Source organism: Martes martes (assembly GCF_963455335.1).
Source record: "Martes martes genome assembly, chromosome: 1".
NCBI lineage: Eukaryota > Metazoa > Chordata > Mammalia > Carnivora > Mustelidae > Martes > Martes martes.
Window position 1 is genome coordinate 144,192,932 of NC_137888.1, and position 19,377 is coordinate 144,212,308.

Genomic DNA, 19,377 nt, shown 5'->3' on the forward strand with positions numbered 1-19,377 from the left:
CCTCCTGTCACTCCACTACCTCCCAAACAGTTTTCCTGGGACTACAAAATGAACAGGCTTCTTGCTCTCAAATCCTAGTCCGTGTCTGCTCATGTGGTAACCAAATATAAGACACCATCTCCAGAATTTCTATGTTGGTAACTCTTTAGAACAGAGAAAAATAACTCCCTCCAAAGAAACCACAGTTAATTGGGTTTTCAGTTATATGTTGCTACATCTCATCTTCTTTGATGAAGTTAGCAATGCGATAATTCTTTAAGTTCAAATCCTTTCATGTTATAGATCTTTTTCTAATAAAGAACCATCGTTAAAAATGAAAAGCCAAAAGAAGAATTTAAAAGTCTTTTGATTGAATAAAGTTCTGCTGACTGCTAGAAGAAATATTGAAAATTATATTTTAAATGCCTATATTTGGCAAATTAAATTTCAGTGAATAAATGGCCTCTACATGCCAACTTTAGAGGGAATCTCATTTTTTACTAGACCTATCCCCAGCATTTGATATGGTTGGTCACTCCCTCCTTCCCCAAAACTGAATTTTTTACTTAGCCTGTGGGTGACCACTCTCTTGGTTCATTCTCTGCCTCATTGGCTGATTCTTTGAAGTCTTCATTGCTAGTCCTCTCCATCTTGAGCTGAAGTCCCAGGGCTCAGTCCTTATCCTGCTTCTCTTTTATATCCGTGGAACTCTCTGGATGATCTCATCCAATCCCATAATTTGAAATAATATCCCTATGTTGATGGCTGTCAAATTAATAACTTTGGCTTCAACTTCCCCCTGAAATCAAGATTCAAACATAATTACTTACATCTAATCTGGTTGGCTGGTGGAGACAATTCAAATTTTACATGACCCAAACTGAGTAAAACTACTTTTTGCAGTCCTTACCTCAGTGGATGGAATTCCTTTCTTATAGTTAACCAGGACAAAAATATATGACATTTTCCTGAATTCCTCATTTCCTGGAGCACTCTGCTTCTTCAATCAACCCTATCCACTCTGCATTTATTTATTTATTTATTTAGAGAGAACACAAGCTGGGGCAAGGGGAGGAGTTGGTGAGAGGAAGAGAGAGAGAGAGAGAGAGAATCTTAAGCAAGCTCCATGCCCAGTGTGTGAGCCCAATGTAGGGTTCCATCTTACAACCCTGAGAGCATGACCTGAGTTGAAATCAAGAGTTGGAATCACGACCAGCTGAGCCACTCAGATGTCCCTCAATTCTACATTTAAGTCCTTCTACAATTGGACCTCTTTTCATCACTTCCCTCACTGGGACTTTAGTATAAACAAACTGGCATCATTTTCTGTTTGAACTGTTGCGGTTGCCTCCCATTTGGTCTCCCTGAATCCATGCTCACTCATGGACACTCTATTCTCCAAATAGTAATCAGAATGATCCTTCTAAAATATAAGTTGAATCACATCAATATCCTGTTCAGGTTCTCCAGTGTATTTTTGTCTAAACCCAAGTATCCACCCACAAGGCCCACTGTACAGAGTTCCAGATACTTCTGACTTCATCCTCTGCCCCTTATCCTGAGATTCCCTCTGCTCCAGCCTTGCTTGCCTCCAGGTTGGGCCTTGAACATACCATGGATGCAGCTCCTCAACCCTTTCGCTTACCATACCCTCTATTGGGAATGCCCTTCCCCCAGAAGCCCACATGGGTCCCCCCCCCCGCCTCCTTAATCTCCCCTCAAATGTCATGTCATTCAAAAGGCCTCACCCCAACCAACTTTCCTCCAATGGCCCACCCCTCTCTCTTTTCCATCTTCTTTTCCTTTATTCTCCTTGATTTTTCTGCAAAATACTTATTGCTACATGACTTGTTACCTACTTACTTGTGGATTGCCTACCTCGACTAGACTGAAGGCTTCCCTTTGGAAGAGCCTTTGCTCTTTAGCAGGGACTTTGTCTCATTCACTGCACTTCCCTGGCACCTGGGTAACTGCCTAGGACACGGTAGGGACACCATCAATATGTTCAATGAGTGAATGAATTACGATTAACCTTTTATCAAAAAACTATTCTTGACCATCCAAATACCTGATTGGGTGTGGTATAACTGGACATCTGAAGGAAAAAAGAAAGGAATCTTCAAAGTGTCTGTTAACAGTTGTTCTCTTCATTCATTAAGAACTATCATCTCTCAAGAAGAGGCCCAATGGAAGCTGACGTATGGCTATCAGGTTCCCAAGGCTTTGCCAAGTGGAGGACGAAAAACTAAATAAGGCAAATCCCTCCTTTGCTAGAACTTTTTTTTCCAGTTTTTTCAAGGTGTTACCTCAAAAATAGACAGCTCCCAACATGCTTCCTCAATTATTTAGCTAAAATGCCAAAGGAACTCAATTACTTCTAAAATGTATTGAGACAACCCCGAAATGAGGAGATGTTGGGAAAAGAAAAGTCAGTAACACGAAGCGTGTTCTAATGTTACTTTTTATTTCATGAAACCAGAATTGTTACAAACATCAATTTCAGGCACATTTTATGTAGACATTAAAACAAAAAAGCAACAAGGTATGTAAAACAAACGCCCACACAAACATTTATCACCAGAGAAGAAAGTAATTAAGAAAAAGATTAAAATATTCTTTGAAATAGAGATATTGAGAAACCACATACCCTAAAGTGAAAATATGGAATAAAAGCAAATAGTACACATGGGCTTTTTACTCTTCAAAATTTAATCAACAAAAGTTAATGATATCGTATGAAAGATTATTGAATATGCTAGTCTAACACTTAAACACTCTTCCATCCTTTGCCTTCCAGATCAGAGTTCTAATTAGATTCACAATCTTACCTTGTTGAACTCTGCATCCACGCCGCTGAATTCTGTTTATTTGTTAGTCAAATAGAGTTCTCCAGAACTTCTGGAGTTCAGAGTTCTCCAGAGTTCTCCAGAAATCCAGGACCAGGATCAGAGATAGAATTACAATCATCCACTCCCAGGAGAAAGGGAGGAGGTGTTCACACTGAAAGACCTCTAATTCTCAGATTCTCTGCCTAATATGAACCACTTAATTGTCTACACTGACGTTTCAAAGCTTGAGAAAGGGAATGTTGTATAACCCTGGACTTCATTCTGGTTATTTCCTGTAAGCAGAGAACAAGATAAGAAATGGGCCCCTCGTGCTGAAACAGGTACACAGAGACATCTACATCTACTGTCTACGCCAAGCTATGACAAAAGTGCTTTGGGAAGTGAATTAGGACTATTACGTTGATTGAAAGGGCCATGCTACAAAGTGTTTGCTTTCATCCTCACCTCTATTTTAGGTAATTTAGAATAGATAATAGTTAATTTTACCTTTTTTGAGAATAAATACTCAGCTGCATAAAATATATATCTTTATCTTAAACATCTTAAATAGTAAACATCTTAAATAGTTCCTCCTTTTAAAAATAGTTTTGATGGACTTCTGATGCCCCTAAACATTCATGCTACAGGTCCCACAGCCATATTTTCAGACACTGGCTCAGGGACTGCTGAAATAGTGGATATCTCTTTGCTGGTAAATATCAGAGCTATTACTCAGTCTTTGTAAGATTTCACTAAACCACCAGTTCTCAGATTGTACCTTGCCTCTGAATTACCTGGAAAGCTATTTAAAATATGCTGAATGGCGCACGCAGTGTGTCTGATTCAGTAGGTCTGGGGCTGGGCTGAGAATTCATTTTTTAATGAATTCCCAGGCAATGTTGATGCTGCTTGTCTAGGGACTGCCATTTTGAGAATCACTGCTTTCAGCTATTAATTTATATGTTCTTTAGAGAGCAATGGAAGCTTAGAATCCAGGCCCTATGTGGTACTTACTAAACTCTCTTCAAGTCTGTGTCCTAAAGACAGTTCTTACGAAAATCCACTTCTCACTTCCTCCTTTAATAGCAAACAGTAGTGCCCAGGCAGCTAACGAGTCCTTCCCACTATTTGCTTCGCATTTCCCTTTAGCCACGCCAGGCCAAGGCGTCTTTCCTATTTCTCGCCAGAAGGGCTGCAGTCTCTTCTGTGTCCCCAGATGCCCTGGATTTTGGAAGCCTCCTCAGGGCAGGACTCATGCCTTTGGGGAACCAAAAGCCACAGCTACATGTCTCTCCCCAGGAGGTCTATCTCATCCAGGAGGAAGTCCATGTCCTCCCGGCTCACTTGAGGGCTGATCACCACCTGGCGGAAGAAGTTGACCTTCCCTCGATGGGGCTGGTAGCCCAGCATCAGGCTTCCCTTCTTCATCATCCGCTCCTTAATGGCTGGGGCCACCTGCACCAGGCGAGAGGAGGGAGGCGGTGAAAGACCAGAGCACATTCCGGCGGCATTCCGACCAGTCACGTGATACGCACTGGCCTCCACCGGGGATTCCACTCCCTTGCACACATCAAGGTCAGTATTAGTCATAATCTACTGAGAACTCACAGCATATGAAGACTGATCCAAGGGCTTTAGATAAATTTAATTCATCTAATCTTCACAGTGACCTTGGGAAAGAGACAGAGATATTCCCTATTCGTGGATGAAGAAATTGAAGTGCAAGTTGGAGATTAGACAGTCTGAGGTCCCATGCTTGGGAAAGGTGAGTGAAAAGAGCCGGCAGCCTCGCCGAGCACACACTCGGAAACCTAAACCATTATGCGGTGTCCTGGGGGGCACAGTTGTGAAAGTGTCAAATGGTACACTCCCCAACTTTGAACTAAAAAATGCTCCAGCTCAGGCATCTTAAGTAAAGAAAATTAGTTTTGGGAGAGACAAAAACACAGACACAAAATAACAGCCTTCCGTTGATAGTCTAACAAGGAAAACACTCATACAGATATTATGCCCAGTTCTGTTTTGAAGACTAATAGTTTATTAGTTTATTAATAGGACACATGAAACAAAAATACTCTTTCATGAAGAGGTATAAAGGTTGGAATAAAATAAGAAGCCTGTATTTTAAAGATCTGCAGATAACCTGGGGAGATGGGACCTGATCATCCAAATGCACAAATTTTTCTAAAAGTTCAATGTTTGAAGAAATTAGTCCAACTTAAGAACCTCCTGGGAACATCAGTTTTCCTATCGGTAGCATGACCACCCAAGAACTAGGTTATAAACTTTTAAAATAGTGAAGCTGATCTTTGAAACACCAAGTTAAAATAATTAGAGAGCACTCTTACTGGCTTGGAAAGGTGAGCAAAGGTTTTCCATTTTCTTTTTAGTTTAACTCTTCCAAAATTCTGAGCATGTCCTATGTGAACATAGGATGAGAATATCATGTATTTCTGTCCTCATCTTCTCAGAAAGATGAGACTTGGTTAATCCAGAAGGGAAGAATGCCTACATAAATAACATCAAGCACTATGTGCTTTGAAATTCCTTAGGTGAGGGGCATACATCTGGGTTCCCACAAGCCTGTCTTGGGGCGTGACCATCCCACACCTCTTCAGCCTTTAAGCATACCTATGTCTTGCCAGATACCCCCCTGAGAACAAGCCAAACTACTTCATCGGACATTCAACATAATCTTGATCAGTTGCAAAGCTTATGGGAAAACTGGGTGTTTCAGACTTCTAGAGGTTTGATGTGCTGGATTCAGCCACAGAGCCTGATTCTCAAGGGACATGCGAGAATGATTTTAATTATGTACTTTTTCCCTTATGTGCTAATTTTAGAACCTAAATTTTGCATAACACTGACTACACTGTGCCTACAACAGCAACAACAAACATCCGTTAAGCTCAACCACATTGCCATTCTAGCAAAATATTGGAGTTCTCGCAGGGTATAATGAGACATAGAAAAGAAAATCCATGAGCATAAAAGAAAAAATATGTAGAAAAAGAAGATGAAGTTTAGAAGTCAAGCTAATGAAAAAATACAGACCATCGCATTCTATAGATTTCTGGAAGCATGTTACAAATTTTATTCTGAGCTCTTTAGAGATGAGAAAAGCAAGGTTAAATAATTATCTCCAATCTGCTAGCAAGATTTAGTGGTAAGTGTTCCGTGGAAGCAAAAAGGAAGCAAGTAGGTGAGTCTCTACATACCTAAGCTCCAGGAATATCTGTCTGTAACCCTTACATTTGAAGGTTCCAAGCATCTACTAAGTTTTCTTCCAAAGCTCTTTAATCAGGTATCATTTGTTATTGGAATCATAAAAATCGAGTGAAATGATACACGAGCAAATGAAAGGTGAGTGCAAAAAGAGAATGCTTTCCACAAAAACGAAGCTGAATTCTTTGAAAAGACTGGATAAATGGGGACGGCTAAACATGGCTGCAAGTTGGGTGTGGGAAGAGAACTGTTAAAACTTGAGGCAGAATCTAGGGTCGAGACTGGTTCTGCACGCAGATGGCCACAGAAGCCCTCAGCTTACAGAAACCCGGCTGGACAGGACAGATGATTTCGGAAGAGAGTAGTTACCACAAGAACAGGAGAGGCCCTTTGTTCATCAGACCCCTACTCAAGAAAAACCTCACTTACTTTGGGAAAGCGTTTACAAGTCCTCCCTTGCTGGGGCAAGAAAAACAACAGCAACTTTCCACCGAGAGATGGGGAAATAAATGCGCATAGATATATTTTAAGTTAAAATGTTTCAGTTATGTGTGTGTCCCATTTTTTTCTAGGGTTGTTTGCTTTAACTGACCTCTCCTCATCACTGTGGGTGGGGGGTTCTGCTGCGAATATGGATGTAAAGGGCACACGTGCACTTATGTATGTGTATACACAATTTATATACATGTAATATACATGTAAAACACACACGTAATTTAAACTTTTAAGGCACCATTTGTTATGCACTGCTCTTAAGATCTTTCTAAACTTTTTTTTTCATTTAATCTTTTTTTAAATTTATTTGACAGACAGAGATCCCAAGTAGGCAGAGAGGCAGGCAGAGAGAGAGGGGGAAGCAGGCTCCCCGCTGAGCAGAGAGCCCCATGCGGGGCTCGATCCCAGGACCCTGGGAACATGACCTGAGTCAAACGCAGACACTTAACCAACTGAGCCACCCAGGTGCCCCTAAAATCTTCCTATTTAGTCACAAAGCAACGCGGAACCATGGTTTGACTTAGGCTCGTGACAAAAGCACATTTAATTTTAATTCGAAGAAAAGTGCACTCTTGAAGGTAAACTGAAGATCTGAGAGAAAGACAGAAGAGTGCCATTGCCGATACATATTGGAAGACCGGGTTCGCCTAAGACAAATGTCTGGCCAGGAGAGTCGAAAACTATCAATTTTAGAGCTCACGGATTAAGGGTCTACAAACTTTTTTTTTTTAAATAAAAATTCCATTCATATTCACCTCCATCTTCCTCTAGGTACGCAGGGTATACCTAGCTCTGGATTATAGTCAAATTTAAATTTAAAACAGGAAGGTGCTTGGCTCAAGCCTAATTTGCATTGTCTATTCCCGTTTCCTTTTCAATAACCCCATCCCCCGCCCCCCCAAATGATATTTTCTGCCTTACCTTTGGAGACCATTAGAATCTTGATTCCGGCTCATTAAGTGTCAGAGGCTCACATGAGGCAATTATCAAAATCAAACTGTCAGCTTTGCATTTCTTGTAAGTAAACCAAAAGTATGTTCTAATGGGAGCGAGAAAGGTAAAAGAGGACCCCTCGGACATTTTAATATAAAGATATTTTTGATCTTTAAAATCCTTGCTGTTGTAGAATATGCTTCCATGGCGAACACATGTCATGGGAACCAAACTTCTAAGCCAAAATTTTGCCACTGACTTTCAAAAATTATAAATAAATGACCACATATCTATGGGACTCAGAGAACAAACTAAGCAAGGGTTTAGCAGGACAATACACATTTTATTTATGTACCCATGAATATACAATTCATTGGTAGAGGTAATTATTCCTAGGCAAGAGAGGAAGACCTCTTTAATCCATAAATCCTACATGGGAAAACCAAGCCATAAGCCACACCAGGGCTGATCCTCATTAAATCTCCATCACAAATTACAATTGTTGTAGTAGTACTGGTTCTTGATGTTGTTAACAAATATTTTACCAACCCTTTACAATTTGCAGTGAACTTTCACATAGCTGATTCCCACGAACTCAGGTTAAAGCTTGTTTGAACGGAATCCATGCTTGCAACGTAGGGACCTAGAACGTTCTCATTAACAACCAGCTTATCACATCTGCATCTAAAAAAATCAAGCATTTTCTATTTCTAAAATTCCAGGCATAATCCAGTGCTGGGTAACCTGGTTATTCTCTTTTGCCGATCGAAGCAGAGAAACAGTACTAATCTGACAGGATGGAATATTCACAGGGGAAAGAAAATATGCACAAGCTAAATGTAAGTATCTGAATATCGCCCCTAAATGGAGCATGGACGGAGGAAAGCAATTTGGCAGGAGTGAGATTGCTTTCCAGCTCTCAATTATTTTACTGCTGGTTTTCCTTCAAATTGTAAATCAAATTCTTTTCGCATGCCTCAGTGCCTTGGTCCCTGCATCTTAAGTGGGGGAAGATCCTGACATTTCTATTTGGTTGCACAGAAACTTAATCGACACGTTTCTGTAGGATTGCTGCCCCCCACCTTAAATTATGTTCCAGCGATGATTTAGTCATTTAAACAGAATTTTGTTGTCACACTCCTGCAGCATAAAATAGCATTTGATACTTACAAGTTGCTTAAACGCAAAGGAAAAGCAAAACAAAATAAAAGTCTCTCATTCTGGCCAAGTACGGTGATTTGATAACAAGTAACTGACCGGACACCAGCATAGCCTTTTCTGAAAATAAAATTTTAACATCCACTAAATGGAATTTCTTCTTAAATATGTGTAAACATATTTAAGGTTGACGACAACATATTTGTTTTCAATATGCAGAGTATTTCTTGAACTCTCTGAGAGGAAGTATATTTTTACCAGTGCATTACAGAAATATTTTTGTGAACTACAATAAAAGTGAACTATTGATTGAAAAGAAATTACTGAATAAAAATTAAACTAAAAAGAATAATTAAAAGCCTATTTTTAGAAAATTTTAAATTTAGCAGTAAAGCTAATCTGTTAAATTGTCATAAAAGTTTCTAAATAGCAGCTCTTGAGTTCCATATTTTTCTTATTGCAGACTGGTAATATTCAGTTTATGGGTCTGGAGACCACATTTCGAGGACCACTGCTCTGTTTTAACTCCCATGGCTCCTTGTGGGTGTATATTATTTTAATGATGAATCTTGATGTTCTTGCATATTTTTTCACGCTTCTTGCCATGGTCTCCATACCACTTTGAATGGTGTCTTGTATTCCATCATACCACAGTGCCTTAGTTTACCTAAATCATTTCCCCATTGTTAAAGCTTGGACCTTCTACAGTTACAATGACACGTCAGTGAAACCATGGACCCAATCATGAAACCTCTAAATTAGTCCTTCAAAAGTTAGTCCAGAGATGATAACAGTAAATGGTTCAAAATGGTCTAGACTTTAGGATCTATTTGCAACTTTTCTCATTATTTGCTGTGCAGGTGAAATCAAGTCCCATTTTTTTTACCTGTCAAATAGGGAACATCACAACATCTACGGGGTTGTGAAGACAAACCCATAACTAAAAGAGGGATCCTTTTGCAACAAATTTGAGGGACAAACCCTGTATAAGCGTCTACTCTCACTCTAGCCTGCAATACCATTCAGAGCTTCTAATAAATCCAGACAGACTCGTATTTTGCTAAATTCTCCCATAAATCATGAGCAAATCAATGTTCCTCCAACTCCAGATTTTAGAACTGTCATCTCAATTTCAATTTAATTAATCTACATTTCATTTTCTCCAAGGAAGCAAAGATTCTTTGGGGGTAGGAGCCCAAACTCATAATAATTTTCAGATATTGTGGGTAGAGCATAGAGTGGGCAGGCAGGCTAATAAGCTGAAGGGTAAATTATGAGAGTTATATTGTAATTAACATCTTGTTCTGAGATTATCTTGCTTAAGAGAAACTTATATCAAATGTAGAAAATGATCTATGATATTTTTTCTCTCTATGAAAAGTACTTTGAAAAAGTTTTAAATTTCCCTATATCTACACTCCACCCATACTCCTTCAGTATTCTCCAGAGTAGTTTATAGACATAGGAAGGCTACACATTTCCATGACTGGTCAAGCAAATAAACACTGAAAAAGGAATAAAATGGGGCTCAATGCAGCCGCTATACTTTACTGTTACTTTAGATCTGAGGGACAAAGCTCTCTTCTTTAAAGAGTCAGATAATAACTATTTCAGGTTTTGTAAGCCAACGATCTCTGTTGCCAATACTCACCTCTGTCATCGTAGCATGAAAGCAGCCCTGGACAATATATACACAAACAAGCAAGGCTGGGTTCTAATAAAACTTTATTTAAGGGCAGTGACATTTAATATGTGATTTTCACATATCAAGAAATACTAAGCTGTTCTTGATTATTTTTCAACCACCGAAAAATGGTAAACCCATTTAGAGCTCCTAGGCTATAAATAAGTAGGTAATAAGTTAGATTTGGTTTTGGGCATATGTATGGACTCCCTGGTTAAAGCAGACAGATACATTACAACATGTAGAATCTACCCCTTCAAGGGAAAAAGCACATAGAAATTTATGTTCATTGGCTTTTTTCAGAAATTCTACATCAAGTCAGGAAATGCTCACAGTCTTCTTGACCCTCCTTTTCCAGCCGAGCGAGAAACCAGGACACAGACTGGCAGACATTCACTGTGACTTTCTTCCAGCCGTTATTTTTGAGCAATCACAAACAATAATTTGCTTTATACTTTCTTCCTAAATAATCCGGGTTCCAAATAATGTGGGTTCAAATATAAAGCTTTGCCAGTACTAATGTTATGCACTTATCAAAACTGATAGAACTATATACCTTAAGAGGTGAATTTTACCTGCGTGTAAATTTTGAAATGAATAAACAAATTCATTGAAAAAATAAAGGCAGGTCCAAGAGGATATGTATCTACATGAGATCAGGCAAATGCCTTTAGTTCCCAGAGCCCCAGTCCCCTCATCTTTAAGCGGGTGATGATAATAGTATGGTACCCCTTCATACAATTAAATAAAATATGGACTATGATATTAGAGATGCAGCCTGTAATGCTGTGAACAGATAGTACATGATGGGAATGAATATTCTTATTCAGGAAAAGTTGAGAGCACAAACTCCAGAAAGGAAATGGAGCTCTAAATTAGGATGTTTCCTCCCAGTTCTATTATTCACTTCACGTCCTAAAGCAAATCACTTCATTTCTCTGTGGGCCTGAAATGAGAAAGGTCATGGTAACCACTTTTAGGTGCAAAAGATAGAAAGCTATTTTGGACATAGTGGCACTTGAATCTTTTCTTCACGGTGTGGGTTTTTTTGAAGGCTCATTTGATCAAACATTTAAATGTACCCACCATCCTTGGGGCACCTGGATGGCACAATTGGTTACGCATCTGACTCTTGGGTTCAGCTCAGGTCATGATCTCAGGGTCCTGGGGTCCAACCCTTAGTCAGCTCCTCTATGCTCAGTGAGGAACCTGCTTGTGGATTCTCTGTCTCTGCCCCTCCCCAAGCTGGTGCTTGCTCTCTCGCTCTCTCTCTTTCAAATAAATAAATAAATCCTAAAAAAATAAAATGAATGTACCCACCATGCTTATTAAATGTAATTCATATATGATTATGGATGATTTCAGGTGAGTTGTGGGTGACTAAGCTAACATCATCTCTCGAGTTTGTACTTCTTTTGTTTTCTGAGGCCATTTTTATATGGCCACCAAATATTTTTATATGTCCCTATTCGGTTCCTCTGTCCCTCATGCTGATTTTGCCCAGTGGCTAAATAAACTAGCTCTTTTTACCAGAGGAATCAATTATCCAGTTTCCTCACAACAGATCTATTTAAACCTGTAATTATCAGCAGCATCACTTTCGTTGTTACAAGTGAGTCTAGTTGCTAATTTACAGGTTTAGAATAACCATTCAGAGACCAACAGACTAGTTTAGACTGACCTGAGACCCAATTCATGAAATTCTATGTGAGTTTGGACAAATATTTAACTGCTCTGGGACTCATCAAGACCTGATATCCCTTAGGATTGTTATGTGGACTAAATGAAATAATATATATGAATGCACCAAGCATAGAATTTGGCATTCACTAGACACTCAATAATATGAACTAGTCTTATTAATATCTTAGAATGAATTTGTTTTTAATCAATTTATATTCATACCTGGTCTTTTATTACACTATTTCATTACTCTCTCTTGAGAGATGAGCATTTGAAAGTTCTGTGAAAACATGATTTGTAATTTATTCTTTCTCCCCAAAGCAACTAAACTGTATTTAAATAATTCGGAGAGGTTGCGAGTTAGCAGTTTTAGAAATTAAATCTTATGCCTCATGTATGCCACTTCTATATTAATTTTCTATTTAAGGTCCAAGTTTTTTTTTCCCAACATAGGCAAAGTAAACTCTTTTTTCCTTTAAAAAGTGAGACAGTGGTTGATCATCTCAAGTTTGGTGGCGGGGCAGGAGGCAGGGAAAGAAGCTTCCCATTGAAATGTATCGTGGGCAGGGATGAGCTCCTGTTGTATGTTAGCAATTTCTCTGTGTTGTGTAAGTATTTTGCAGAAAATAGAGATATTGTCTAAGTAAAAATTTACTTCTTCTTTGGACACATGAAAAGGTCATATACTGAAAAGGTCATTTGTCCCCATATTCATGAGCTTGTGTCCAAAATTAAACAGTCTCCTCGTGCTATCCCGCCGCTTATATTTTTATCAAAGGAAGACTGAAGAGTAGTATTAGGAGCTCCCCAAATATGCCTGAAGATACAAATCATCAGGACAGGGCGGGGGGGGGGGGGGAGGGGGTTAAGCATCTATCCAGAGCACCTGGCTTTGAATCTCAGGGTTAGACCTGGTGACCTGGTGGTCTTCACATTTACCAGACACTTCAAATCCCTGTTTTTTGGTTTTGTTTTGTTCTAAAGATTTTATTTATTTATTTGAGAGAAAGAGAGAGAATGAGCGGGAGGGAGGGGCAGACGGAGAGGGAGACGAAGACTCCCCACTGAGCAAGGAGCCGATGAGGGGCTCGACTCCAGGACCTCAAGATCATGACCTGAGCTGAAGGCAGACACTTCACTGACTGAGCCACCCAGGCGTCTCACTTCAAATGCTTGTTATCACCATGCAAGTAAGGGGACATGGCCAGTGACAGTCCTTTAAGCAGGACCTCAGGAGAGATAAAGGTAGGGTGAGAGGTGAGAGATGTTTTGGACCAGGAAAGATAGTTTGGAGTGAGAAGGGGAGAGGAGATTAGGAATCTTCCCTTCTTTAGTTTCTTATGTCAATTTTGTAGTAAAGTAAGACTTAGCTGATTGTGAAAAAACGAAAAATAAAAAAATAAGAAATAGACCAGTGACCTTCAAAGAAATTGCTGGCCAACCTTTCTATTAATCATAAAACCTGATAAAGTGTTGAAAACACTGAACCATGGCCCAGGAAACAATAAAGCTCTTTCTTTTGATTGCTTGGAGAATCAATTTGCCTCTTTCCATATATTTTCTGCCATTCCTTACCTGTCCAATTCTCTTCTTATGTCTGTGCACAACGCTCACTCATTCCCTTGGTATTTGCCCCCCTATAATTTGGAGCTGAGCTGCATTGGTATAAGTCTCCTGAGCTTAAATTATGTAAAATTGGTGGTCTATAGCCCATGAAATCAGATGCATCTAAAAGATCATTTCAGCTTGGCAGAACATGGAGAAATAGGCCGTACTTAGACTGGACATACCTCTTTTCAAATATGGATTTTTTTTTTACCCTGATTTTCCTCCAGAGTATCTCTCAAAATCAGACATGCACAAAATAAAAAAAGCATCTCAACTTAAAAGAACTGTCCAGTTTATGCCCTTTCCGATACAGAGGAGCTAAGCCACAAAACAGAGGTTAGCATCACAGAAAGAATGAAGAACACAGTCAGCTTCACATTTGGTGTTTACAACGTGGAAATGACAATGACAGCAATTCCAATAAACCTAATGTCAGTCATATATTCAAGGCAGCTGAAATGAACAGTCATAAAAATAAACCAAACTGAACTGAAAGCATTAGCTGAAGAATGGACACAATAAACGTTTTACACACTCTATAAAGCAAAAACTTAATCCTCAATGTGTCACAGCCACCATCTGAGCTAATAGGTGCTCAGTAACTGTTGTGGGCCAACTCCGAAGTTTTCGCCCATTTGGGGAGGTCCCTATATTGTTCCTTAATTTGACAAGCTATTTGGGAATTCTTTCCTTAAAATGACAACCACCCTGGGGTGGTCCCACCTGTCCAGGGGCATCCGTGTCTAAGGTTTTGGGTTATGACAAAGACTATTTGTATTTAATGTCTGAAGGTCAAGGGTGCTGAATGCTTCGCAGTGCTTCGACTAAACCTGCCCAAGGAAGAGTCACGGTGCCCAAAATGCCAGCAATGCCCCTGCTGAGAAACATGGATCACAAGCCCCATGTGCTCCAGGGATCTCTCCCACCCTCTTTCTTGACTCCTCTGGATTCTCCCAGTTTCTCTCAAGACCTAGGAACGTTCCTTTGGTCCAGAACAGAGGACTCAGTTGATAGGTCAGCAAAGTGAATCCCCACCAAATGGGATCTTCAAAAGACAACAGTCCCTTTTGTTGTTGCCTTTAGATTCTCTCCTTGTTTTAAGTTCTTCTGGCTTGATTGAGGTATAATTGACAACGAAAAATGGGGGATAATTACAATGTACACTATGATGTCTTGATACACACATACATTGAGAAGTGATGGCTCCCAGATTCTTTACATATTCCAAGAGTTTCACTCCACGTGAGAGGAGAAAAGGAGTACAGTCCTTTCTCTCTGGATCCTCTGGGCAGTGGCGCCTATTTCTAAATACAGCATCTGGCTCTCTGAGCAGGGACACAGCTTTAAGACTGCCTTCTACAGTAGGTGACTCAGACTCTCTGGGTTTTAGCCCCAGGGAAGCTCATTCTCGTCTCTCCTACACACCCAAGCCAGGTAAGGAGCACAGGTTAAGCATTTCAAAGCCAATGAGAGACTGGTTCCTTTTCCAGAGAATTCTTTTCCCTTTAGACATTTGGCAATGGGCAATTAGCAGCTGACATTCCGTCTTTTGATTCAGCCCTGCCAACAAGACACAAAGAGCCCTGGGGCTGTCTGGGGCTTAACCGCCAAAGCCGTACCTGGGGGTCCAGGCACAGGTGTGGGAGGTGGGGCTGTGTTAGCACAGCAATATTTTTAAGGTGCAGAACCTGCATTTAGGCTTGGGAGGCTTAGCTTCCTGAGTAGCAGAATTATTGGTTTTTATCGCAGATTCTGGGCCTAACAGATGGAGTAAAACAGGAAGTGATCCCATGATGTTATGCTGCTCTGAACCGAGAGACATCTTACTCTGCCCAGCCTGCCAATGCGTCCGAATTATGCCTCAGTGAGTGCCCACTGGCCTCAATCACCCACCTGCAACCACTCACCAGCATCCCTATCTGGTTTATAGATTTGGGGATTTTTGGTGGATTTTTTTTGTGTGTGTGTGCGTGTTTTGTTTTTGTTTTTGATTTTGCACTGCTCTTTGCTTCCAGAGTAAACTGAAGTCCAAATTGTCTTTTGGGGGGATCCGGTGGAGTACAGATGGCCATTGTCCATCCCGAAGTTAGTAGCACACACAAGACATACCCCCACCTCTTCCCAGGCCTTTTCTTTGCACGTCTATTAATAAGTGGTTTTCGCAGGATTTCATTGTACTTCATTAATTAAGCTCAAGTGCATCCTAAAATTCTTGGTGTTTCAACCTCAGAGGCAAAACCTCAACTTTTAAAGACAGGTGTTTTATGTACCTTACTTTTCTTCCTTTCTTTTTTTTCTCTTTTTTCTTTTTTTTACTAAATCAAAGAGAGGTACCATGAGGAGATTTAAAATTAATTATTGTTCCTGTATTACTCATAAAAATATTTAGAAAATAAGTGTTAGGTGTTCTTCACTGAAGTCTTTCTAAATGTTCCTAGAGGATTTTTTTTTTTACAATTAATGCTGTAAATATTAATCAACAGCTTTTCATAGCAACCCAGACAGTTTTCTTAAGTAACAAAACGGTCTAGGTTTGCTTATTTTGTGTAAATTGACGGAAGAGATTATCCATTCTTCTCTATGGAGCTCACTCAACACTCTTTAGCGCTTAACATTGGAATTGCCCTTTCCTTAAAGTCATGGAGGTCCAGGGGTTCCTGGGGACTCCAGACTACAGAGTAATGCAGAGAGGGGGAGCGGGGCTGCTCCAGGGGCTAGAAGGAAGCAGAGCAAAAAGGGCTCTTTGTGGCCTAATCCAACCTCCACTTGACATGTCTCATATATTGGAGTTTTGTGCAAGAATCTGTTTGACAAAAACGCCTCACCATTAAAAAAAGACCAAGTCTGAATCTAATTGGCAATGTATTTATTATTATTATTCAAGATCAATCATTTTGAGATATCTGAAAAATACCCCTCTGGATGTTGGCTAAGGGAATTCTTCCTATATGCTGAATCTAAGAGGAGAGGGGAGTTCTTGGTCTGACATTCTTGACCAAGTTGGGGAGATGGAGGGAAGTCACAGAGAAACAGGTTGCTTTGCCCAAACCAAGCTTCTTTTCCTTGAGAGTTAAGGTTAAGTCATACATGGTCAAGCTTTGTTAGAATAAAGTCATACTGCATAAAAACTGGGCATTTCATATAACTGAACCTCAAGTATGCCCTAGCATGGCTGCGTAACAAAGCCGTATCACCTTCCCATCCAAGAGCTGTTTTGCTTCTCGAAGGTGATCGTTATTCCATTCCTGTGTTTTTATTCTCCCATAATCACCCCGGAGTTTCAACGTATCCATTTGCCATTTGAATGGCTTTTTTTTTGAAAACTGCTTGTTCACCTTCCTTGATCATTTTGGATGATCATCTTTACCTTACTGATTTAGAAGAACACTTTGTTACTAGGAACATTGGCTATCTGATTGCTTGATGTGTTGCAAGTTATTTACCTGCTTTTAATTTTATTTTAGTTATTTCATGTACAGTCTTATAACTTATATAATCAGACTGACCAGCTATATATGTATGTATTCCAACATTGGTTTTGTACTTAGAAACCGTTCTACACCAGTTAAATAAGTATTTTTTTTTTCTGATTTGGTTTCGACACTTAAAACCTTTAATCCACTTGAACATTCCATTTGTACCTTGCATAAATTAGAGAAACACTCCCTGTGTTTAACCAGGAGTCTCCACACCGCTGATAGGACAAGTCTGCTCTTCCCCAGCACACATTGGGAATGCCTATGATGAATATTCCTACGAATACTTGGGTCTGAGCTTTCTGTTCTGCAAGATTGATATGTCTATTCTTAGAGTAATCAAGCTGTTTTATTTATTGCAGTCTATAAAATATTGAACTCCCCTTTCAGTATTCACACTTCTCAAAATGTTCTTACCTATTACCACCCACTTGGTCTCTTAGGTGATATCGAAAAACACCATGACAAGTTAAAATAAAAAGGAAAAAAAACCCTTTCCATTAACATGATTAGACTTATATTCATCTTGCATATTATTTAGGGAAGATTAATCTTATTTAGAGTTTTGGTGTTTTTCAGTTTTGAAAAATATGGCTGCCTATTCTTTGGCATTCTTCTCAAAGAGATTTCCTGAGTTGGAAAGGATTTGTGGCAGGCTGGTTACTTACCAATAGGAGGCAGTAGATGCTGCACAGCCTCCAAGGTGAGGTTAGGAGAGGTAGAACAGTGTCTAGCTGATTCTCAGGGACACCCACTTGTTGAAGTCCACCTATCCTGAGCCCACCACCCTATTATGAATACCAGGCCCCCTGGAGAGGCCTCAGGTAGGTGCTCTGGTTGATAGCCTAAATGAGGTCCCAGCCAAGGGCCAGCATTAACCATCAAGTATGTGAGTGAAGATGCTTCCAGAATATTCCATGGAATCACCCTCAGCTATTTCAGTCTTTCTGGATGAGGGTCCAGACATCCCACTCCCTCTGTGTTCTGTCTGAATTCTTAACCCACAAAAGCCATAAGCATAATAAAATGGCTCTTTAAAGCTGTTGCATTTGGAAAAATTTATAAAACAGAAATTGTTACTGGAACATTGAGGTTTTTTGGAGGGGGTCCCTAAAGTTTTACAGTTTTCTTCCATAGGTACTATAATTCATTTAACTCTCGGTTATTAAATGCATTTTATGCTATTGTGGTTGATAAAATTATTCTGATTAAAATGGTGCCTGGGTGGCTCAGTCTGTTAAGCATCTGCCTTCGGCTCAGGTCAGGATCCCAGAGTCCCCAGATAAAGCCCCACATCTGGCTCCCTGCTCAGAGGGGAATTTGCTTCTCCCTCTCCTCTGCCTCCCCCCACCTCATGCTCTCTCTTACACGCTCTCCTTCATGTAAATAAATAAAATATTTATTTTTAAAAAGAATACAATTAAATAAAATGCTGACTTCTGATAAAAATTTCAATTTTGCAGGTCCTAGATTCTTACTCTCTGTGTAAGAAAAAGCTTTTTTTGGATATTTAACTTTATACATGTACTATAGTAGTTTATGTGATGCCCTTGGGTTTTGTAGATGCATAATCACACAATCTAAAATGAACACATTTGGGGCTCGTCCTCTGAAATATTTTAAAGCTCAAGTCTTTGTCTGGTCATCGCGTTGGTTAGCACTCCCAGAACAACATTAACGTGCAACAGTGAGGGCAGATGTTCCTCATTCACTACTGAGTTTAATGAGAAGGCCTTTCATGTTCATATTAATCTAATACATCATATAAGCAAACAAAGGATATCACTGTGAGCTAACCTGTCAGCCTCAATATTAATTTTGGTCATTCAACCTACGTATTTTTTTTCAATTTCTAAGGATTCTTTTCCTGCTTCATTTTAACTGGGAGAAATAATTTTGGAATGCTTTCTTGATTTACTAGTTCAGAGATAGGTAGAAAATGATGAAATTGCTTTTTTAAAGCCTGCTTTTGCTTAGCTTTTGAAATAATGGAGTTCTGCTGAATGGAGCAGTAAAAACGGGACGTGTGCGGCATCCCGGCGTGCGACGCTGGCTGGCTAATCCATCTCCTCAGACAGTTTTTGGGGATCCAAAAAACACGACATAAATTAAGTTTTTCAACCTGTGTGAGTGGATTATTGTATAGCTCCCTGAAATAATCCTCTCATCTTTTAACACTGTTCTGACCCAGTTTGGGGAAGTATCTTTAATATCTTGTTCTACTTCACTGACCTCCAGGCAGAATAGCCAGAAATATCTGCATTTAACAGGCAACTTTCATCTTCAGGCTCACAAAAGGGTCAGCTTT

General features: G+C 39.7%; 1 protein-coding gene across 2 annotated transcripts in view; it reads right to left on the reverse strand.

The window, feature by feature from the left end:
* Positions 1 to 2,423: 2,423 nt before the first annotated feature.
* GADL1 (glutamate decarboxylase like 1) overlaps positions 2,424 to 19,377 on the reverse strand; it is a 166,640-nt gene continuing 149,686 nt past the window's right edge. For both annotated transcript variants that reach the window (XM_080824250.1, XM_080824251.1), the window contains one exon: positions 2,424 to 4,262. In XM_080824250.1, the coding sequence (XP_080680376.1) occupies positions 4,089 to 4,262 (174 nt within the window). In that variant the 3' untranslated portion in view covers positions 2,424 to 4,088. The remainder of the gene's footprint in view (positions 4,263 to 19,377) is intronic.